This window comes from Nomia melanderi, chromosome 10 (assembly GCF_051020985.1).
Source record: "Nomia melanderi isolate GNS246 chromosome 10, iyNomMela1, whole genome shotgun sequence".
In the NCBI taxonomy this organism is placed as follows: Eukaryota; Metazoa; Arthropoda; class Insecta; order Hymenoptera; family Halictidae; genus Nomia; species Nomia melanderi.
In genome coordinates, this window is record NC_135008.1 from 4,808,329 (window position 1) to 4,832,326 (window position 23,998).

A 23,998-nucleotide genomic window follows, 5' to 3' on the forward strand; every position below is an offset into this window, starting at 1 on the left:
AATTTTTTTTCATGATTATAACAATTTATACAGTACGAAATTAATAAATATCCACATATGAATACGAATGAACAATGTAGTTAATGGTTTCAATAATTTCATCGAACGAATATATTTTGTAACTATCAAGTTACAAGAAATAAATCAACAAGATGACAATATACTGATATGTGACTTCAAAGTAACATGGGCCTATAGAGGGTTAGTAGTAAATTATCAGACGAGTCGAAATCACCTATTGCTTGTAATCAGATAGTTCCGAAATCTATCACTCTATACAGAATGATTAACAAACAAAATTGGTGTAGATACCAGCGTAAAATAGGTAAAAACAGAATTCATCGCGCGAGACATTGCCAAATCTCTGAATTCATTTCCAGCGCAAGTGGTTAAAGTCTCAATAGATTTAGAGTTCCTAGACATTTCAAAATGTCAACCACTCGGTGGTCTCAATGTTGAAGATGACAAATATAAACTACCCATTCCATACAGATATATTTCACAAATAACACGCACAAATCAATAATAAAACGCAGGTATCCCGATTGTCTCGCGCAACGGTCGTTTCGAAACGAGGTAATGATAACTCCCGCGACGGTACCCGTCCAATGGGAATCCGCTTTCGACAAACGCTAATCGTCGTTCACCCACATCGCAGTGACTCAATCCCTCCGCGGGTTCGTGTAGGTGGTTCCCGCGCCCCGGGAACGGCAACAGCGACACGGGCCGTTTGAGAAACAGCCAATTCGCTGGATCGTAGCCGAACAAGAGGAACGGAAGAGACGCGCGACGGCCCATACAAATGGCGTCGCTCCCCGGCCGACGGATCACGTACGGACGCTGATATACACGCGCGCTTTCTATCGTTGCCAGAATCGCGTGAAATTCGTGGGCCGCGGGAATACAGAATAGAAATGATCGGCCGGAGTGCATCGGAATGCGACGCGCGCCCGCGCGCCCGCGCGCGGACAGGGGTGGATCGTCCCGGGGGCGTTTCGCAACCGGCGGTCTCGAATTTTCGAGGCGTGCACCGTGGAAAGGAAACGCAGGAAATCACGGGGAACAGGATCGATTTATACTCGCGGTGCGAAACGCGCAACGTCGGCGGGTCAACGCGCATAATAATCAATCGGAAGGGGCTGCGATTTGCATAAACGTTGCGTGCCGACGTCGCCGCCTGTTGCTCCACATTCCCGAGCGCGCTCGTAATACGCGCAAGGTCCCCCTTTGTCAAGGATGAAAAATTCTGAGCCGGCAGTCGCATACCGGCCCCTAATTGGCAACAATATATTTCCCCCCCGCGGCGAGAACGCCGCGAACTAATTAGCCCTTCGCGGGTAAGGATATTTTCTTAAGCGTCGAGGACTTAATTAGGCTCCGCGAGAGAGACGCCGGATTGCGCGCCGAGTTGTTAAATATCGGGGGAGATCGGAGATGAAGATTTTGTTGTTTAAATAATTAATTTCGTTGAATTCGAATCGAATTTTTGGGCGTACCTGTTATGTAACTTTGAATATTTCGGTTTTGCGATATCTTGTGTTGTCCTGTGGTTTGGAAATTTAAATGGCTGATGCAAGTGGAGGTGCGAGTTGACTCGTGACCGGTCAGCAATGTGTTAACACATTTTTAGTCTATCGTTTAACCCTTTGCGGACGAAGATTCTTTGGAACATACAAAATATTCAACAGATGAAGCTAAATTATATATCAGTTGCTTAAATGATAGGAAAAACAGAAACTACGTGCTGATCTCTTGGTGTTTGAGTAATTAACCCTTTGCACCCCAGAAATTGTTCACCGGAAATATTCAATATTTTCTAATGAGATGCAGACGACAGTTTCTTAGATTGAATTAAGAAATCTCATGCATCGAGGAAGAGAACTATTTCTTTCAATATTTCGTACATTGATGCATTATACAAAGTTTGATATTGAATATCAAAGTTTACAGTTTTGCTGTATCGAATCATTTGGTGACTTAGAGCCTCTGGAGTGCAAAGGGTTAAATTATATGTTAATGACTTAATCTTCGAAATATGAAAACTTCATCTCGCCGAAATGTTGACATTCGAAAGGTCAATTGCTAATCCTACATTCGTGTAACATTTTCGATATGTATAACACAAATGCAAAATTTCCAAATCGAATTCCCTATTCTCTTCGTAAGTTAGAAACTTTGGTTTGATCGATATTTAAAGATGTATCAATATAATCACCGACGCTCGCGTTTTTAACTGAAATTTAGCCGGCGTTCAATGTGTTAAGAACGAAACCGCAAATCTTCGGAAAAATGTTAACGAGCTGAATTTACCGAATTACCGATTCCACTTCCGTTCGTGGCAGGCGAACCCCGAGAGACAGAATCGCGCGCTTTCGTTACCAGAGAGTAATGGCGCGGAGCGATCCAGAGACGTGCTACACGATACCTGTCCGCTCGGCCGGAGTTTATCGCGACGCGCAGGCCATTGTGTGGGAAATACCGCTCGACCGGTTTCCTCTAATCACGTTAACTTTGAAGCTTTACCCGTTGACGCCGCGGTGCCTTTTCTGCGTTTGATTTAATCGTCGATACTGATCGATAGATCGAGAATACGGCAGCTTTCGCGGGGATATAAACCAACGTTTCTTTCCTCGGTCCAGTCAAGTTCCGTCGACTCGAACGTAAAAGCCTGACGCCAATGCTTCGAATCATTATCGGCTGATTATCGAATCGGGAACATGATATAACTGGAAAATAGAGCATTAGTCAATAGAGCGGGAGTCATTTGTTGACAGCGGTACATTAACGATTCTTTATGAACCGGCTGGTTCCGCCAGTTAATATTTTGTTTATCGAACCGCGGCTGATTTCATCGTCGACAATTTCGCGAGACTAATGGCCTGTTTAATACGTAATATGTTATTTACAGAAGAATTTATGTAATCAATTATATAAGCTCAATGGACGGTTCGGTACACGGGCGAGCCGGGTAAACACGAATCCGTCGAAACGCGTGATTGTTTGAGGACATTCCGTTAGGGGATGAAATGTCCTGTGAATATTTTAGTTTGGCGCTAAGCGGATTATCCGTGCAGCGTGGCAAGTGCAGCGCGAAGCTCGGTGAACGCGAAAAATATCGGCGAAAAAAGAAATCGTCCGAGGAATGGAATCTCCCTATGGTGATTTCGACGCCATTCACGAATTCACGGAGCATGGAGCCAGACTCTACCGCGTTCTAATAGCGCATCGACCGATTCTTACATAATTGGAAAGCGAGCCGGGATTTTCATGTGTGTTATAAAACTGCATTAATAGAGCGGTAATTAAAACGTTGATGCTCACTGAACAAGCTAAGTACGGCGGGATTAGCGCAATCTGACCCGAACCTCTTCGGCAGCGCCGACCGCGATTCGAGAAGCCATTCACGCGTCGGCCCGTGCGCGTAAACTTCGAAAAATCCGTCGCGAACACCTGGTCGCCCGAAGGAAAAAAAAACGGAACGAAGAAAAATATTCGCCGCGAGTTTCACCGTTGCCGTTCGTGTAACTTTATCGAATTCCTCGTTCCGCGAAAGAGAAAACGAAAGAAAATGTTGCCCGCAGTCTGAAAATAGAACGATTGTTGTAAACGTTTGACCATAAGAAAAAGCAAATCTTTCTGTGTTCATCGAACGATCGCGATCTAGCCGACAGGTTAGACTTTTTGCTGCTTGTCGCTGTCTCACGAGTAGAGTCGGCCGGCTGCACGTGACCGAGGTGCACGCGTGACACGTGCACGCATGCCAGACCCGGCAACCGTTGTCGGTGGGTCTGGCCAGTAGGCTGGAGCCGAGGAAAAGTTAGAAAAGGCTTTGCGAAACCGGCGGAATTGCTTTTAGCACCGGTCTCGGGGTGCTACATTGTTTGACCTTGGTCGACGCACAGCGCCGGGTAAAAGTCTCTCCGTATGTCGAAACGAGCCACTGGGGCACGGTTCTGCAGCGTTCTCATATTTACCGTGGCCGCAATTAGAATGATATTGCGCTGGCTGGAATTTCAGGACAACGGTGAATTTCAGTCATTACGCGCAATTTGTGTAATTCGATGAATTAGCGATAGTACCCTCGCTCTGTTCCTCTTCTGTCTTTCTTCTCTGTTCGGCTTGAGTCCTGGCGACCAAGGTGTAAAGGAATCGGTTTTGCCTCGAAATGTTACAGAGAACCTGGCACCGTCGGAGCTGAAGAAGTTGAGGAACAAACAAAGGAAGCAACGCAGAAAGGCCGAACTGGAGCGGCAACAGGCTGCCCAGGCTCAGGAGAAGAGGGAGCAGCACAATAAGTCTCGGCAGCAGACCGATCCCGACTTGGAGCAGCCCACGCTGGACGAATTGATACCTGAAAAATTGGAAAGGGTATGCAGCGAGCCGAGTATTGTAATTTATATGTTGATCAGCTGCAACAGGATATGTATCTAACCGGCTCTTTGTTCTCAGGCCGAAGATCCTTTGGAACAGGCGATCAAGTTTCTGCAACCTCTTCAAGATCTAGCTGCTAATAGAATAGAGACGCATCTTATGGCATTTGAAATCTATATTCGGAAAGGTAAGAGTTTATTGGAGGACCACGTTCATTGGGTCAAGCTACTTTTTCTTGTGCAAAGATTCAGTACGAATCAGAATGTTCTCTATCCTCTTAAAAGTGAACACTATTTCTACCAAAGATGCCGAAAGTATATTCTAAATTGGCTTTTCGACTTTCCCAATAACGATTATAAAATTAACCCCTTGCCCTACAACAGCGAGTGAGACTCGTGAAGATTTTCAGCATGATTCAACAAATATATATATATTACTCAGTTCATCCGAATTCGAAAGTTAATATTATTCCTCTATAATCAACTATTATACTTAAAAGGAAACATAGGCATAACATGTGCTTAGAACTTTTCTCTTTTTCCAATAAATTATTAACGACAAAGTAGCCGCATCGACCAGAGCTGAGAAAGAAATCGTAGGCCAAGGGGTTAACTAAATTGAACTGAGAAAATAATTATAATTGAAAATTTTGAAAGGTGCGTATTGACACCTTCGGTAGAAATAGTGTTAAGTACTGTGATTGAGATCACAACAGCTGTCGTTGTACTGTGATCTTGTAATAGACAAATAGGGTAGGTTTGCCTGTCCACAGAAACGTATGGCGTATCGAGGGTTAATTGAAACGCATGTTTGTTTTCCAGGTCGCACGTTGCTGATGCTGAAGTCGATAAAACGCGCGAACGGGCTGGACGCGAATAATCCGGATCTCCACACGTGTCTGGTGCGTTTCATACTGCACACCAGCCGTTCGCCGTTAGAGGGTGCAGTCGGTGAGGTGGTGAAGCACCAGACCGCCGGTATCTACGCGAACTCGACGGCCGGCCAGCTGAACGCGGAGTTCCTGAAGAAGAATCGAAACTCACTGCCGCATTTGCTCCAGGGCGCGAAGATGTTGTACGTCCTGGACCCTTCTGCCCAGTCGAAGGCCCTCAGCCTAGTGACGAGCATCGAGGAGCTCGAGGGTGTCACGTTGTCGAGCTGCACGAAGGTCCTGGAATCGTTGCGCAGCGGCGACTTCGGCCACTGCGAGCACACGATAGCCGATTACATGGCGAAATGCCACAAACGTTTCCCTTACGCGACCGCTTTCCGACCACCGGAAACGAAGACGACCACCAACCACCAAGAGAAAGAGAACTCCATCAAGAACTGATCCAGGCACGCGCTCGTCAGCGTCGCTGAATTACTCCGTAGTTAGACGAGGCAATGGTGTGATGAAGGGAGGAGAAGGAGGAGGAGGAGGAGGAGGTGGAGCGTGTGTGTGTGGAAGCGTCTCCGACCACTACATTTGAGAAACACAGAAATTACAGGAGGGACGGGTGGTAGGGCTGAGAGAGGGGGAAGGGCAAGCGGGGGCGAAATGGAAAAAAAAATAAACAGTCGTTTTGCTAGAAAACGGGAAGCGAAAAAAAACGGGTGGAGAACGACATAGTGAATGAAGTATATCGCGAATGAATTGGCGGATATATTGATTTACGATAGCAACATGTATTATAACACGGAACTGTTCCTGGAAGGTTTCATGTAGTGTGAACAGTGCTGGGACAGTGCTGGATAAACAATCTTAATAAATTATACAACACGACGTGGCGCGTGCCGCGCGCCTCCGGACGCGGTCCCGATACTTTAGGTGAACGAAGGGAGATAGAGGGGCGATATATGGCTAGTAGCTAAATGTTAATTAACAATTGGAACAGGACGAATTAACGTACGCGCTCGATCCAGAGAGGTGCGGCCACAACGATCGAGAAAATAATATACACGGGGTCGACGAGAAGTGTCTAACGTTTAGTGACGAGAAGGATTCTTTTGGGGAGAGCGGCGGAACACAGGGACGGGGATGATCGGAATGGGATCCCGGGGCCGTGTAGGAGCGTTGAGGGAGGCGATCGAACGGGGGTGCAGTGTGTAAAATATAAATGACGTGCGAAAACTAATACATTGGTACAAAATACAAGACTTGTATACATTCATACGTGCGCGCGCTCTAGGAATATTTCTACTCGATGTTAAGGTGTACTATTTTCAGCGATGTCTACAAAACACTCTACTGTGTAGAGTCTGGAAACGAGACGATCATCGAGCACCCGATATATTGTACCACGCATGTTCGTCGCTACATTTGAATAGACTTTGTTCCAAGTTGCATACTAACTCTAGTTCACTTCATTCGCAAAAACTGTTTCAACTTTTAAGAAAGAAACATCACACACGCGCACACACACAACATACGAACACGTACATGTACACGTACACTGTGTATATTGATACACATGCCCATGTACACTTATACGGGGGGAGTACACATATGCAGACACATTAATACACGTACACACATTTTATTCCTGTGTTTAAATCCAGGGTAATGATCTACGTTTGGATTGGAGCCCTGATAATTCCATCGAGAACAGTCAATAAACGGCAGTAGTGTCCATTTCGCGAAAGTCTGTGAAAGTTACTATAAGAACAATAAGCTGCGTATTGTGTACGCAATTTACCAAAGTATATCATAAATCGAAAACAGTAAGTATCAATAACAAAACGATGAAAAAAAAAAGTAATGGAAAGAATATCGTGCATCTGTACGCGAACGGATTACAGAGATTTTAAATAAAAGATAACGTTGGAAGTGTACCGGCACACATGCCGAGAACCGATCTTATGATTACCTCATTTAGTTTTTCATTATCTCCTTTTTTTTCTAAATACCGAGGCATATTTATTGGTTGGTGAATATCCTTAAAACGAAAGAAGAGAATTCAACAAGATGCAGATACTACAAATTAGTGATAATATTTGTACATACTTCAGCTAATACTTTAATAATACATATAAATATATATACAACCATATATATGTACACATTTCCTGTCTTATTTAAGTCATAGATATATATATATAATTTCTGCGATTAATTAATCTTAACGCCAATGTTTTAAAAAAATGAAAATAAGAAAAGCACTCGCGCTCGAAGCCGATTTAAAGGTAATCATAAATAAAAAGATAGGGCAATTGCATCGAGCGGTATTCATGGTAATGTATATTTAACATATTCTGATTCGTACGAAAATCGACACGCATACAAGATGAGATATTAGTCTATTCACGTAGACGGAAGTTTAATCGATGGAATGATCTTCAACGAAAATGCGATGAATGCAAAACAATTGTCATCGTACTGAATACCTTCTGTAAATGCATGGAATGTTTCTCAGGGCTACGCAAGTAACATCGTGTAATGTAAACGACAACGTAGACGATTTACTACTTTGTTTCGCTATTTAGTTACTTCACTAATGAAATGCAATATCATATCGGCCTGTCTTATATAACTATTCCCTTTCCGTTAATAACAAAGCACGCAGGTTTAATATCTATCATTTGCGTCACACTAACATTCGACCATGCATCTACCGAAGTGTTAATATAATTTCTTTTTTTTTTTTAAATATTCCTTTTCTTTTGTTACGTTTTTCTACAAGTACGCTTTGACACTAGTAAAGCTGCCACCTTTTGAGAAGGTGCAGATACATTAGTTGCTCCAATCTTTATCGGAGGTTGTTACCTCAATATGGGAAATTTTTATCTCGCTGATAATAAATTATTAAAAATATTGAGAAATAAATAACGCTAATTAAAAGAAGATATATCGATCTTTAACGGATTAAGTTCAGATTCGCCTTTGAGTCCTTGATTTAAAGCTAGATTAATCTAGTGAATAAAATGATAAGCATTGGGTACCTTAGCCCGCATCCTCTTCCATCTCCTCATGTAAATGAATTCATCATATAGGTTTCATATAATAGTTCTTTAACGTATACGATTAACGACTAAGATAATATGTTACTCTAATTAAAAAGACTTAAACGGAAAAAATTAACAAGTTAATATTTATTGCACACGAATTGCGATTATTTATTAGTTCGATCGTTATATTAGAATACTACTGCCATTCACAGTAAGCTGTTATCATAGTTTGACAAATTCGGACTAATATACCAAATAATTCGTATATAGTTTTTGCTGCACCAGTAATAAAAAAAAAAAATTGTAACCGATTCAAACATTTAAAAAAAGCTAATCCTATTATTATATAAGTGTTGATATCTGTACATTTACAATTGCACACGCGCCTTCATTGCATTATATATTTTTCTATATGATGAATTCAAAATATAAATAAATAATTACTTTCTTTATGTAACTTGTCCTCATTATAGTTGTGACTATGAACGTAAGTGAAGTAATATTTTAAAGATGAAAACTGAAATATGTATAGTATGTACATAAACGTATTATTATTATCATATATATCAAAAATATGTTCAATTTCTCTTTGTTGTTATATTAATAACGAGTCAACATGCAAATATTATATCGCGTATCACCGATCGCCCTTCCCTCTGTCGTTTCAAGAAAAAAATAATGATAAATACTTGTTACATACTTCCATCATGCCATACTTTATTGTATCAGTGTTTACACTTGTACAGGAAATGATTTGCAACACAGTTGCAGACAATATTATCTTAAATACCATATAGTATCTTTGTATTATTGCTAAATTCTCTCGCCTTCTGTACATTGTTTTATTTATTTTCTATAAACCTCATGTGGTTAATGTTAAAAGGTAAAAAAAATAACTGGATAAAACAAAGTATTCTTTATTTCTCACATACCTGAACCCAATACAATTCAATTCAATCCAGCAGTATCATCAGCTATATTTTTGAATGTCACCAAATCATTAATCTTAGTTGGAAATTTCATTTTCTAGAATGCTAAGGAAAAAAAATTAGACAAGTCATGAACATATACAAAGAAAATGTTTAATATAAACATGTAACAGTTTGACATACCTAAATTGTGCTTATTATAAGCAAATTCATTCATTACATTTTATTGGTGTAGGGGGTAATTGGCTCATTTCATTTGATTCAATTTCCTTAAAGTCAATTATAATTTTCTCATTCTTTAGAACATATTTTCTGGAGACAAACATTAATTTCAGGATATTATGATACTACTAAATTTATACAGCATATATATTAAGAATGCAATATGATAAGTGGATTTAATGTCAAATCAGTTAAGTCCTTGTAATCCCTTATAGCATGTTTTGATATTTATACCTTAAACTAAATAAATATAAATAAAGAAGATAGTGAATGTACCTATACTCAACACCTGCTGCATTAAACAATTTTTTAGCAGCTATTGTCTCAGGTTTTTCTGCATGTTTATCTGACATATATACGACTAATTTTATCCCAGATTGTATAATAACTTTAGCACACTCGTTACAAGGAAAAAGTGCAACATACATAGTACAGTTCTTAATGCTGCAGGAGTTTTTGTTCAAAATAGCATTAAGTTCTGCATGGCATACTATAAACAATGTATTGATAAATGAACAATGCATCATGTAATACTAATCTATAAATTAAACATTAGTATTTTACTCAGATTTAATATAAAGATAAAAATTCTGTTACATGTGAAAAACAGATATTTGACCTCCTTCGGTATCAAACTTACCATAAGGATATTTGGTTTCTAAACGGTTGTCTGAATTTTTGCTCCAAGGAAATTCGTCATCAGAACAACCAATGGGCATTCCATTATATCCAACACCCACAATTTTGTTTTCATCATTAACTACACATGCACCAACTTGAGTAGCAGGATCCTTACTCCGTTTTGCAGCCAAAAATGCTATCGCCATGAAGTATTCCTCCCAGTTAATATAATCTGTTCGTTTACTACTGCCATTACTGAAACGAAAAGGAACATAAAATATGATAGTTCTTAATGCGAATTTTATTTTTCAAATTATACCAATAATGTACTACATTTGTTCAGTTTTTATAACAGCGATATCTTCCGCCATATTTAATTGTATTTATAATTGAGTTTTAATCTCGCTACTTTACAATTTTCTAATAATATTCTATTACAAAAAGAGTAGGTACTACAGATGCCTCCTAAAATGTGTTTCTGCACAGCGAGGTACATTACAACCACACATGGAATATTAATTTTCTCACACACTCTCAATGTTTTTACACAGTCGGTAATTTATAACATATGACACCGAGTCCCTCTATTAAAAGTGGCGAGTTTCAGAATTACATTCAAACCCATGTATCGGTATCCAATACCTCCAACTGATAATTCACACTATCTAACACGAAGTCGCATAAAATATCCAATCCAAATCTCTTTTACTACTGTTTATACTCTGTTGACAAGTCCAGTTAAATATTTTGTTAATAATGCAGTCTCTTTTAGAACCGGAGATAAAAAATATTGTTTATCTAACATTCGTAGGTATATCAACTCTGTACAGTGTCTACCAGTTTCGCCATTTTGTTAACGATGGCGCCACCCGTTCAAAGTCTAAATTTTATCTAACGAATTATTTTGATTTATACATATTATAATAAAAGCAATGTCAATCCCATTATCAGCACTTGATTAATGCAATAAATAATTAAAAACTCTAGTAAAATATTGAAAGTATATATATACAGATACAAATGGAAACCTAAACAATCCGACGAAAAATTGCAACGAAACTGATTAATCGCAATGAAACCGATTAAATCGCTAGAAATAATTCGTAGCGAACGAAGAAAACCAGCGGACAACCGAAGCCCATTTAGCGTGATCGTCGTCGAATGGATCTTTGGAACGGAATATCAGGAATAACTTGGTTTCGAGGTATAATCAATAAAGCCTGTAATAATCTGTGCATGGCAGAGGTTGGGACAGAGTTTTCAAGCACGGCAGCGGTGGCTCCTGGTACCGATAGATCATCGTTTCCATCTTAAATCCATTTCTTCAGGGGTTCTAATTCGTTCGGAGTCCATAACAAAATGGCAAACGTGTCACGACATCTTTATTCGACCCGTATTACTTGGCATTTATTCAAACTACACATCGAAGGACATTCTTCGATCATTCCAGAGACAGACAATATCAAAATGCACAATCGAGTAGCAAATAACACACAGTCTTGATTTTAACCGATTATTTTCCCCTGTATTTCCTTATTTTCGAACAGGAAACAATGGTTCCCAACTCTGAAGTGTTTCTTCAACGAATTCCTTTCTTCGACAGCTTCGAAGAACTTCGTTCTCAGATTAATCCATGCAGAATCATTTACGAAAGATCCCTTCCTATGAATGAACGTTTTTTCCTTAATTATCTGCCTGATAAACGCAGCGAAACACTCGGAGCTCCAAGCTGCTGAAAGCTTTTTTAAACGCTCGCTACGCGTACGAGTATACTTGGGCGCGGCACTGTAGACACGTTTTTCAACCCCTAAGTATACTCAGCCTTCCCCGTAAAAAGGGCTAATAATTCGTGGATTGCGATTCCAGTCGTGCAATCGGCGGGGTGTAATTAGTTTCCGTGTCAAATGAATTTCCACCGTAAAACGGAGAGAATTCGAATTACTAATCCTATCTCTGCGACGACTGAGTTAAGTCCACCGAATTCAAAATGGGAAATTAACACGATGACCACAAGAATTTCTTATTCTTGAATAATGAAGGCAAATGATATTGAAAATAATTATTGATCACTTATCACAGCAGTCATATTACGCTATGATCTAGCTATGTTAAATATTTTCATTTAAAATCAAGTTTCTTTGTAATCGTTCTTCAATTTGGAAGCTCCTATCATCGATGACCAAGAATTTCTAGCGTTTCGAATGGAAATGCTTATTCTTGAATAACGAAGGCAAATGATATTGAAAATAATTAATCACTTATCACAGTAGTCGTATTACGCTGTGATCTAGCTATGTTAAATATTTTCATTTAAAATCAAGTTTCTTTGTAATCGTTCTTCAATTTGGAAGCTCCTATCATCGATGACCAAGAATTTCTAGCGTTTCGAATGGAAATGCTTATTCTTGAATAACGAAGGCAAATGATATTGAAAATAATTAATCACTTATCACAGTAGTCGTATTACGCTGTGATCTAGCTATGTTAAATATTTTCATTTAAAATCAAGTTTCTTTGTAATCGTTCTTCAATTTGGAAGCTCCGATCATCGATGACCACCTTGGCAGAAGTGTTAAACGTTCCTTCACTTTTCCTTACTAATTACCGCGATTGCCTCGGTTATCTTTATCAATTAATCCGTTCGGTTCTTTGAGCCTTTTCCAATGCGACGCGAGTCCCCGTAATAAATTGCGAACGCGGACGGAATTGAAAGGGCTTTCATTCCGTGGCGTAGCTAATAAAATAACTCGTAGGATCGTGACAGTGTTCCTCGGGGAACTATCACACCCCCGTGACATTCGTTCACGCACAGCCCATCGGTGATTGACTGCTGCTTCCCCGCGCTCATCCCCCGGGAAGTATCTTTCCTCTTCGACTGGTGCATTAAGTAAGTAATTACAGGAATCCGTTGAATACACCGGCGCATAAACGAGAATCACCTGGAACGGAGATAAAGAAACCCCGGGAACATTGCCCGCGGCCCCGTAAACGGAGAACCTCTTGCAACGGAACGCAAGTTGAATTTCACCACCTAAGGGGTGTCGTTCTTTAACGACACTCAGAACCACCTAGACGGAATCGTTACGTAAGAAAGTCGTTGCGAGGCAGAGCAATCTCTCGGTTTTCAATTAACGTTTCATTTAACAATGTCCGGCTGGAATTCTTATTTGTGAATAACAAAATGTGTACAGTATGAAATAGATATTAACCTATGAATACAAACTAACAATGTATTGAATAGTCATAACAATTTTATTAAAACGAATATATTTGGTAAGTTTGAAACTACGACGTTGAACGTTTTAGTCTGTGTATATAAAAGTTAACCCTTTGAACTCTGTAGGCTTCATTATTGCACCAGTTATGATACTAAATATTTTAATGAACCTTAAAGAAACTACCCTAAAATTATTCGATTTTCCACATATCCTAATTTTGTACTAAGGAAAATAAAAGATCGAAGAAATGTAGCATTTCTCATTCTCGCTATGAATACTATAAAAATTAGTCGCAGTTGCTGATAAATTACGAAACAACCTGGAGCGCTAAGGGTTAGTTAATTTCATTCCTCATTTTGCGGCAAGAAATTAAATAAATCAATTTAACGCAGTATATTGATGCGTGACTCCAATTCACGTGCGTCTAGAGAGGGTTAATTCGATCCAATCGCGCCATTGTATTCTCCTTCGAGAGTTTAGATTCCAGCGTGTTATATATCCCATCGACTCTCGACTTATTCACAAAATATCTTGATCTCCGAAAACGTTCAAATATTTCTATCGAGTAACCTCCGAGTGCAAGGGGTTAACCCTTAACGAAGATTCCTTGAAACGTAGGAAACCTTCAACAAACGAAGCTAAATTATACATTGCTCAAATAATAGCGAAAACCGAAACTACACGCTAATCTGCTATCCGAGTAATTGAATCATTCGCCTGCGACTCTTCCAAACACGAACGTTATCTCGAAACGTCGATACAAAGTCGAAAAAATCCGCAAAGGGTTGAAACACTAAATATTCAACATCCTAGTTCCGCTTGCAATCAAGTCACCGAGAGTCGCCTCTCGTGCAGAGGGTGAACAATTCCACAGTTCTTCTCCCTAGAGAAACCGATCTCCGTGCGGACCCTGCGAATCGGTTGAAAAATACACACGTGGAATACACAGCCATGCGCAATCAAGATCAACGTAAACATTCGGCTCTCCGATCGAACCTCCGCGGAGCGGCGTCGTTCGTCAATCGCCGGCGCGTTTACGTTCGACAAGGAATAATCGAGTCGCGAGAGGCCGGGAGCAGGCAGCGTGCCAGAAATTTGGTCCAGGGAGGCGGAGGACACCGCGGGTACTATTCCCGTTCGTCGGTGAGCGGCGAGAGTATTGATTAAGGGGTGTTTCGTCGGGAGAGATCCTCGCCGTCGAGGGGATTTCCTCCCTGAATGCAAGGGATGAATGGAGGGGGCTGTCAGCGGGGCCGAAGAAACAGCGACAAGGGTCGCGGGGGTGTTTGGCCGACGCAGTCGCTCGGGGTTGCACGCAGGCCGGCGGCGCGCATGCGTGCCCGTCGCCCAATTTCGCACGCACCTACGTGTCCTCGCGTATTTACGGGTGTACGGTCGCCAACGAGGCCGGTCCTCTACACGTGGTCTCCTGGATGCACCAGCGAATGTAAGTTGTGAACCAGTGAATTCTATCGAACGAAAGAGCATTATCTTCGATTCATATCGGCGACGCTGGAACCTTCGCGCAGGAACTTCACCCCTTACTAGCGACTACGGAAGGGATTCAGGGTATTATTAGAATTTTTACTGGAACTTGAATATTTAACTTGACACGTGTTGATGCTTGGGACTTGGATGCAATAACGCAGGCGATTCAGACGCGAGCCTCGTCTCAAGGATGTGAAGCTTCAAGTGTAAAGGATAAGAAAATTCGGAGACCAGCATCGTCTAGAAAGCTGACCGACGAGCGAATAACACGAGACGCATAGGAAACGATGCCCCGTAGTCTAGTTACCCCGCGTCAGAGAAGAAATTCGGAAAATTTCACTTATCTTATCTGAATCCGCGCCGCGTGGCAGACACGTATACACACGAGGATCACGGAACAGCGTCGGATCGTACGGCGGCGACCGGCTCGTGGAACAGCGGGGAGCTCGTCCGTCTCGACAACACCTCCTTCTCGCTCTCGTTTTTTCCCCGCGTAAGTCGGTCTCCGTCCCGCTCGCCGGCGTACCTCTCTCCCACCCTCTCTTTCTGTCGGGCACCGGCAACGCAGAACCGGCACCGGCACCGAAGGGCTGCAGTTGCGATCGGATGATCGACGAGTGCGCGTCTACTTGTGCGCGTCGCCCGGAATGTTCGCTTGCCGTCCCGAAATCGTTCGCGTGACCTGTCCACGGTGAACCGGAGCCGAGACGCGTTGGAGCCGAAGGCTGCGCGGCGACCGGAAACGAGAGATGTTTACGGGGATCCGCCAGGTAAACCGGAAATATACGCGTACGCGTAAATAGCCGCGATCCGGCGTACATGTTGACGCGTGCCGAGATGCGGCGTCGGTTTACGATCGTTTCGTTGGAAAGACGAGCGGAGCGACGGGGATGGCGATCGGGGAAGGTTATCGAGTTGTTATTGGCCGCGTTCCTGCCTACCTTCGGCGTTGCGTCCGGTATCAATGCTCGATTACGAACGATATCGGAGCAGTCGCTGCTCGACAGCTTCGAGTCGCAAGGATTCGGGGGTGATTCTTCATCCCCGCGATGATAATCGAGGAACGCGGAGGATAAAAATATTTCAACTCGTTCGTGGGGAGTGTGGTTAATGCAGGTTTCGAATGTCGGGAGCTATGGTGTTCGATTCGTTGAGTATTTACGTAGAGAGCTTCGTGAGGTTTTGATTCTCGTTTTCTGGAGCGGATCGTTTGTCTAACGTCTCGGCTCATCCCTTAGCGTTCCATTGGAATTCAAGATGGATCAAGCGTACAGTGTCCTGGCGAGACGGAGCGAGACGGACGAAGGGTCCGCGAAGCCACGAGGTTTTCTCGCCGACTCAATCGATATCCACGTCTGAGTCGTCAGTAATTAATCGACGAGTGCCGCGATAACTGCCGGTGCTTGACGTCGCGAAAGAGCCGGCAATAAGTAACGGCCGCCCCATCGGCGATCACCCTTCGCTTGTGTTATAAAATGTTTAGCGTAAATTGAATGCAATTGGAGTAAATTACCGTGACTCGATCGTCGCCGATAGAAATTGCATGCGACGAGTGTACAGCTTCTGAGATGCGTGTATGTTCTCTGGACGAGTCGGTCTTTCAAGTTGTTATTATATAGCTCCCTCGAGACTCTTCGAGCCGCTTATCGAATCGAACGTGTACGGAGGTTCACCATCTTATTTCGACGTAAAGATGTTTATACTTGCCATGAGCTCACGATTCTTTGACGACATGATCTCACGTGCTTATCCGTTATTTGAGCTCATTACACTGTATTGACACTCATTGTTGACTAGTGTTTACTTATTCGATAGGGGAACACGCATCGATTGGTACCGCTCGTTGTCGCTTCGTCGCTCATTATACTCGAAACAATGGTTTCAAAAGTGCACGACGTCTGTCGCGCACGTCGAAAATGGCTGGCATCCCAAAACTGCAATTTCTTGTATGCAACACTGACAGCCATCTCCAATAAAAACACGCAATTTCGTAAAATCCACAATATAAATTACAGATTCAAACCATACAATACAAATTCAAAATTGTAAACGTTGCAGTCTCGAGAATAGCGTACAGCGAGAAACACGCAATCTCGTAAAATCCACAATATAAATTACAGATTCAAACCATACAATACAAATTCAAAATAGGAAACGTTGCAGTCTCGAGAATAGCGTACGGCGAGAAACACTTCTCAAAGTAATGACCGCGAGGTGGTGAAATTAAAACGGAAAACGAGAAAAAACACCCCGCGATGGAGGTGCGGTGGCGACTTCATAATTTGTGGGTGACGTACTCGACGTCTCGCCTTCGAATTGGCGTGATTACGTTTCTTTTCGGGCCTGGCCTCAAAGAGGATGCGACGCGAGCGCGCGCTGCTCTACCGGGGCGAGAGCGAGGCTTAAATGGCGTTTGTTGGTGTGCGCGGTGCGACATAAAGTCATTAAAGAATTTCTAAGGCGTCGGACAACGGCCTGCCGCTACGAGTCTCATTACGCGTATAGGCGAGCATACATATCTGGCCCGTGGCTCGGTGTACGTGTAACAAGTACACGAATCTTCGTCGTCTCCTATAATTGAGGCTGTCTTTAACGCGGTCGACGTGCAATTCTTGCCGCTGATAAATTACTGGGACAACTGTTCGACGAGGAGTCCGGCCGAGACGAAAAAATCGCTCGAACGGAATAAGCTCGGCGACTCGCGCTCCGTTGGCTACCAATTTTGGAAATCGTATTTTTCAGTATCGTCCGATATTCATAGATCCGACTCTCAATATTACAGCTTACTCATTCGCGTTTTCAATTCGAATTGAACGGTCCCCGGTAAACATTAATCACGCCTACATCGGAGGTCTCTTCTGCGTATACTAAACAGCGATTCCTCGAAGAGCAGCCGCGGATCTTAATGGAAAAAGTGTCATTAGCGTTTAAAAGCTGATCGCTCGGACTTGCCGAAGATACAGTCGCGCGGTATCGATGACTCACGGCGTTTACATTTTCATTAACGCGGAGTCAACGTGCATTCATACGCCCGGCGAAGACATTTTGAAACAGTTCTCCTGGGAACAATGCAATTGCTCAATCGCTGGCTTTCAGTTAATCGATTGCTCAAGGTATTCTCTTGAATTATTACTTGGCTCCGTTGGTTCTCTTTGGGATGGTAACCATCGTACCGTTGATACTTTAATTCGTCGGCAACGAAGAAAGTTTCGCGGTGCAACGATGATACGTTGAAATCACCGGGTCTGTCGTCGAAAAACCCTTTGTTCCGATGTTGAATCTCGGCCGACCGGTCGTGAATGAACTTTTAACACGAGAACGCACGTTCGCGATGAAAACGTCGCCGGCCACGACCGGCGGAGTCACGATTCTGTACCAACTTGTTCCCGGAATGCATGCTGCATGCAAATATCAACAGACGAGCCCGCGGCGCGAGTCGATAAAACGTTCGGCTAATGGAAATTTTCTTAATCAGCGTTTCGCGAGCCGGGAAACGCTAAACGGCAGTTAGGCCGCGGGATTATCTTTAGTGCTCGCGCCGTTTCTCTGATGTCCTAGACTCGGCAATTAGGAGATCGTTTACCCGGACCCAGCGTCTTAATCAGTTAACGAGTGTCCCGATATTTCGATAATATCCCACGTTCAAAATCGGCTAAGCCACGACGTTAACCAGTTAATTGTGGAATTTAGTTGGGAAAACCTCTCGTCCTGCGCGCGATAAAATCAAAAAATGGAGCGTGTACTCGAATGCAGGACGAATGCGCGTAGAGTATATTTTGATGAAAGATCAAAGCGAAACAAAGAATTACATGTTTATGTGAAAGAATAAAGAATTAGTATCGTGTCAAGTTTTACGATGACATATACTCGTCACGGTTAACTGGTTAACGAGCAAAAATCTGTTCGAATCTTCGAGCAATCGGCTGTAGAAATCATAATTAGTTAAGGGGATGCGGTCGCCGAACAATGCCCGCATTTATCGTACCTTCCACTTTCTACATTAGAGATCGCAAGAAAACAAGGAGGTCGTGAAAAATAAATATATTCCTTTAACAACCTCGGGTTTCCTTCGAATTAACACTAGAACTGCCGAGCAATCAAATTGATATTTTCAAACTTTCATACAGGAACTCTAAGAACGCAGCATTTCAATGAACTTGCGATTCGATTCGCGTATAGAGATCAATTTCTCTAGTAATTTCGCAGCGAAGCGTCTGTTATCCATTAAATAACCGAAGAAGAGGAATTTAGGAATGAGTAAATTTGACCCATTTGGTAGTTCCAGTGTTAAGCATGGAAATCAACGCGGATAACCAAGAGACTCGCGTAGCGCACGTTTCCGTTACATCAGCTCGAATTCGTCTGATTTCAAGGCATTCCTCTGAAATTACGATGCACGGTCCGCGAGCGTACACTTTTCTGAACAAAGCGGGACATTCTGACGAGTTATTCAAGATTCACTAAAGTCGCGGACACTTTAGACTCTACGAAACTCTATACTAATCCTGTTTCTTTGGGACGACACGCATCAATACCCGCTCCCCCTCGCTCGAATCCTAGACCACCCAACGGTAGATTCCGATGTCTCGCCGACCGATTCGAGAATAGGAACGAATATGTTTTCCATCGGTCCCGAGCGTCCGAGAGGTATGCGTTTCGCGTCGTTCGATTCAGGTTTTCCCGGGATGGGGCGTAGCAGGTTGCTTCTCCTTTCACCGGAAACGCCGACAGCGTTGTTCGGTCGGTTCCGATTTTTACGTGTATCGCCCGGCGAAAATCGAGGCGGAGGAGAAAAAATGCTTATCGATTCACGAACTTCCGCGGACGCCGCCGCTTCGGCCTGTAGAGCTTCGCGGTGCTCTAGCTCGCTCGCGGCGCAAGGAATTCCTCGTGCGATTAGTGGAACGCCTGTGGAGCAACGCCGCCTATACCCACACGCGCTCGCGATGGTCACGCTCCAAAACTGTTACTTATTACTTCAATCTTATTACCGGTAACGGAGCATTACCGCGCTTTAGAATTATTCCCCGCTCCGCCTCCCCGCCCTGCCCGCCGGTGCCCGAGGCATCGCGAGCCGAACGCAAAATTACACAAGCACGATTTTGACTTTCTACACTGCGGAACAACGCGATGCAAACGAACACGACAGTCTGTCGTTTTCTACATCCCTGGCGTGCTTCCGCGTTTGCCGCGCTAATGGATTAATCGTGAAGCGGGGCCTTTTAATGGGGATTTATGTAACGATTAACGAACTCCGCCATGGGACGGGCTTGTACTTGGTTCTTTCTTGGTGTTATTGGATTCTCGGCTCGACGCGGAGGCGTCCGCTTAACAGTGAAACCGAGGTGGAATTTTGGAAATCTAGAAACTCTAGGAGTGCAGCTATTGAAACTTTCGTTGATTTCTGAATCAGTTTCTTTAATCATTTCTCAGAGAAACACGTGTCTTTCTAATAAATGCAGAGGAATGAGTTACTTTTTCTAGTCTGGTAGTTTCAGCGTTAACATCTTGTGTTATACACTTTATTCTTGTCTGTAGCTTGTAATAATCTACGGCATGTGTCCCCACGTGTTATCACACGGTGATAAAGTGCTGTTGATTAAGAGTTTTCCTTTTTATCATTATTCTTAACTGGTTCGGAAACCTTTTATTGTCCCTGCGCGGTCGACTTCCTCGGGACACCCCGTAGAGATTGATAGAAGCAATTACGATCGAGTGGGGTTAAAAGGTTTTAATCAATGGAATGGCTACCGGTTGTTATAAACAGTAATTTTCTTCGTCGCGGCTCCTTCGGCCCGTTCCCCGGGATCGTTAGGAGGCAGGCAGCTTCAAAGGGTGACAGGGTTGACCGGTTTTATTTACGTCGCGGTGCGGCATCGCGTCAGGAAGGAAACGTTTTTCTTCCTTTTCTCATTTCCCTTTTTTCCCCCGGTGTTCCGCTCGTCTGTTTTCAAGTCGTGTCCGCGTGGTTTTTCAGAATAAAAGTTAACCCTTTACACTGGAATATTCTTCGCTGGAAATGTTCAACATTTTCCGAGAAACAGATGACAATCCTTTGAAACTAACTTCCAAGATCAATGCATGAATGAACATCTGTATCTCTATAAATAGTAGAATAAAGTGTACGATAAGCACACGTAAACCTAGAAATGTTCATTTTCCGACGAGATACAGATGATAATCTTTTAAATCTAACTACTTCCAAGATTAAAGCATGAATGATCATCTATATTTCTATGAATAGTAAACATAAGTGTACGATAAGCACACGTAAACCTAGAAATGTTCATTTTCCGGCGAGATACAGATGATAATCTTTTAAAACTAACTGCTTCCAAGATCAATGCATGAATGAACATCTATATTTCTATAAATAGTAGAATAAAGTGTACGATAAGAGCACGTAAACCCAGAAATGTTCATTTTCCGGCGAGATACAGATGATAATCTTTTAAAACTAACTACTTCCAAGATCAAAGCATGAATGAACATCTATCCATCACATCTATCTAAGCGTACGATAAGCACACGTAAACCTAGTGTTGAACAAATACAAGAATTTCCTTAGAAGAATACATTCTATTCATTAGAAGAAGCAGCTTCGTAATCTACCATCTTCCTGCAACGAGATACAAGTTAGCAGAGTCGGCGTTCGCTAAAGCTTCAACCTTTCTGAAAGTTTACCGGAGGCCGCGCGAACTTTATTGGTTACTTAATCGTAATTTGTGTATTTATCCAGCGTCATTAGCCGGCACGAGGTAGCTGAACGCAACCAAGTAGCCATCCTACGGGGCTAAACCACGCAGAAACGTATAGTCTTCGGTAGAACGGTAATTGGACAGGCACGCTCTGTTTATGCGATTTAATTAGCCCGGCTGATGCCGTGCCATTTGTACTCCGCGCGGATTCCTTCGATCTCTTTTCTCACTGACTGACATTGAAATAAAAAGTGCGCCGGGTAAGTAAGTGCGCGTACTGGATCCGGCGAGAGACCGGCGCGCGCGTGCTGTATCCCCGCTTTCTATGCTCCTGAAATCGAACTGAACAGCCTGTCGGTTCAATTCGGGGAAATCGCGCGGAGGAAACGATGCCGCGCGCTGCTCCGCGGCCGGGGAGCTTTCCTAATAACAATAATTCGTCCCGATCGCGTGCATAATCGTGAAACACGTGGAAAGAAACGAATGGGCCGTTGAACGTTGAACGGGTTCAGAATGAAATTCTCGAAGTTTGAATGTAACGTGACTGGTTATATTTACCAATTTAGATGCGACGATAAGGGGCTCGTAGCGCCGAGTTATTTAAACTTCACCGGCGGAATCTTGATCGGCGTTACGTCTCGCAATCCCGTGCAATTATCGTTGCGCGTATCTTCCGTAGATTTTCCGCGACGTAACTCCTTTTACCATTCAAACAACCGATTTCCTCGGGCTGTTACGAAACCGCGTCGTTAATTAACGAAAAAATTGGGTTAGTAATTGTTCCAGCACGCGTGCATTTCACGATTGCCGCGTCGAGTCGGTTCCATTGCTCGCCGCGCATACGAGATGCCGATTCGTTCGGTGGAACTCGTTCGACGTTACAGTCGGCGAGTCTCTATCGCTGTGATTTTCTCTAATACCGGAGTACAATCTGCTCCGTACTGCCGCGCGTTCCTTTGTCCTTAGAGTCAGGCCTGGAAGGTTCGATTCTATTACGGTTCTTCGGACCTAACTGTTCCCGCCCTAGCAGGTAGCCGCGTTTACGCTCGGATCTCGCCGATTAATCGACCGTAGAGCTTACGTTCCCGATGAAGCACTTATCTCTCGTTCAACTCGGTCTACGGTGGCGTCCGTCAGCGCGGCTTCTTCGCTTTACGACTCCATGATGGATCTTACCCGGAGGCTGCACACGCCCGTTGTTTACGTGCGCGCGCGAGTTTCGCTAGCCGCGTAATTCTCGGACGCGTGGGCGGCGGATTACGCGGGAAGATAGTGTCGTCGGGCTGATCCCTAAAAGGAACCGACAAAGTCGCGTGGCGGCCCCAGGGAGAACGTGATGAAAGCGATACGGTAGATCCGCCGGAAGCACGGTATTTTATATTACTACGGTGCGCTGTTCCTCTTAATTGAGGAATCTGCAGCGAGCCGGCCATCCGCTGCAATCATATTTCAATTTAACCCCGGCGTCAGTTGCGCTTTCGAATTTATTGCCTCTCGTTGACGGACTCTCGACGGTCTAATCCTAAACTTGCTGTAATTGCGCTGTAAGGGACGGGACACGTTGCGGGAGATCGACCCTTTGACTAGGTGTGACTCGTGGTCACTTGAAATTCAATATTCGATGTTTTATTTTATGCAATGTAATTAGACATGAAATATTGGAATGAAATATGATAGTCTTATCCATTGATTCAGGTATTATATCTATTTTACACTAAAACTACTTTACTATTGCATCTGTGTATACACAAGTTTATTTTGTAATTTTTCGCAGCCTTGTAATGATTGAAACACTTGCAAACTAAATATTCTGAAATGGGTTAATTCGAGCTGTCTGATAGTTCTAGCGTTAATAAGACGAGTGATTTAATCAGCAGTTTATTAAAAATTAATGAATGTATCTAGAGGGGAAACTTTCGAGTGGAAAGGGTTAACAGGTTTTCTAGGAGAAATTTTCGACGAGCAGATCTCAGTGCTTTGTCCGCCTCGTCGTGGACACACGCTGTTTTGCCCGACAGATAGAAAGCCAGCCTTCTCGCGGACTTACTCGGCCGCTCTAATTAAGGGTTTTCCTTCTCCGCGAGGGTAGTGAAAAGACGCTTTTGAAATTAGCGCGGTGAACGTTGAATGCGGGCGAACTGGACCGCGTCAACGAAACGTTTCCACGGCGAACTTGCCGGCTCTCCGTAAACTTTCGAACGAGAGCATCTCTTGCTCTGACATTGCACTTAAAGGCCGCTGATTACGCGGATTAAACATTGCGCAGAGAAATAAATTATACGCCTACGCGCATCAATTTGAATCTCGAAACCATGTGATTCTTACTACAATCGCCTGTATCATTCCCACTGCTTGCAGGATGTTTTATTCAGCGCGATTCTCTTTCCGATTTTCTCCTAGTACGCGACGATTGCATCCTATTCGATGAAATCTAAGGAACATCTTATGGTTTATAAGATACCAACACTCCTATTCCTTGTTCACGTACAGAAACAACCATTCGCACACTGCTTAAATAGAAACC

General features: G+C 43.1%; 3 protein-coding genes across 5 annotated transcripts in view; 2 read left to right on the forward strand and 1 right to left on the reverse strand.

The window, feature by feature from the left end:
* Nucleotides 1–8,860, forward strand: part of Naa15-16 (N-alpha-acetyltransferase 15/16) — a 47,244-nt gene extending 38,384 nt beyond the window's left edge. The window contains exons 9-11 of the mRNA XM_076371238.1: nucleotides 4,175–4,368; nucleotides 4,450–4,558; nucleotides 5,193–8,860. Coding sequence (XP_076227353.1) covers nucleotides 4,175–4,368; nucleotides 4,450–4,558; nucleotides 5,193–5,704 — 815 coding nt within the window. The 3' untranslated portion in view covers nucleotides 5,705–8,860. The remainder of the gene's footprint in view (nucleotides 1–4,174; nucleotides 4,369–4,449; nucleotides 4,559–5,192) is intronic.
* Nucleotides 8,861–9,199: 339 nt separating this feature from the next.
* Nucleotides 9,200–10,621, reverse strand: LOC116429675 (deoxycytidylate deaminase). Its single transcript, XM_031982879.2, has 5 exons — nucleotides 10,404–10,621; nucleotides 10,090–10,325; nucleotides 9,726–9,939; nucleotides 9,411–9,539; nucleotides 9,200–9,332 (listed from the first exon to the last, which is right to left on the reverse strand). The coding sequence occupies exons 1-4, from the start codon at nucleotides 10,439–10,441 to the stop codon at nucleotides 9,437–9,439; spliced, it is 591 nt and encodes a 196-aa protein (XP_031838739.1). The 5' UTR covers nucleotides 10,442–10,621; the 3' UTR covers nucleotides 9,200–9,332; nucleotides 9,411–9,436.
* Nucleotides 10,622–14,600: 3,979 nt separating this feature from the next.
* LOC116429719 (growth arrest-specific protein 2) overlaps nucleotides 14,601–23,998 on the forward strand; it is a 29,793-nt gene continuing 20,395 nt past the window's right edge. Inside the window, exon 1 of one of the 3 annotated variants that reach the window (XM_031982992.2) lies at nucleotides 14,601–14,735. The gene's annotated coding sequence lies outside the window, so the exon portion shown is untranslated. Of the gene's footprint in view, nucleotides 14,736–15,242; nucleotides 15,547–23,998 lie in introns of those variants that run through there. The other 2 variants (XM_031982993.2, XM_031982991.2) reach the window with 2 other exon arrangements.

What these genes read in the sequence shown, in the direction of transcription:
- LOC116429675 (XM_031982879.2), bottom strand. Translation starts at nt 10,441, where the DNA reads ATGGCGGAAGATATCGCTGTTATAAAAACTGAACAAAT. An exon ending in GTTATAAAAACTGAACAAAT is followed by an intron (nt 10,326 to 10,403) that starts GTAGTACATTAT and finishes TTTTCGTTTCAG; the next exon opens with TAATGGCAGTAGTAAACGAA. An exon ending in AGAAACCAAATATCCTTATG is followed by an intron (nt 9,940 to 10,089) that starts GTAAGTTTGATA and finishes CATTGTTTATAG; the next exon opens with TATGCCATGCAGAACTTAAT.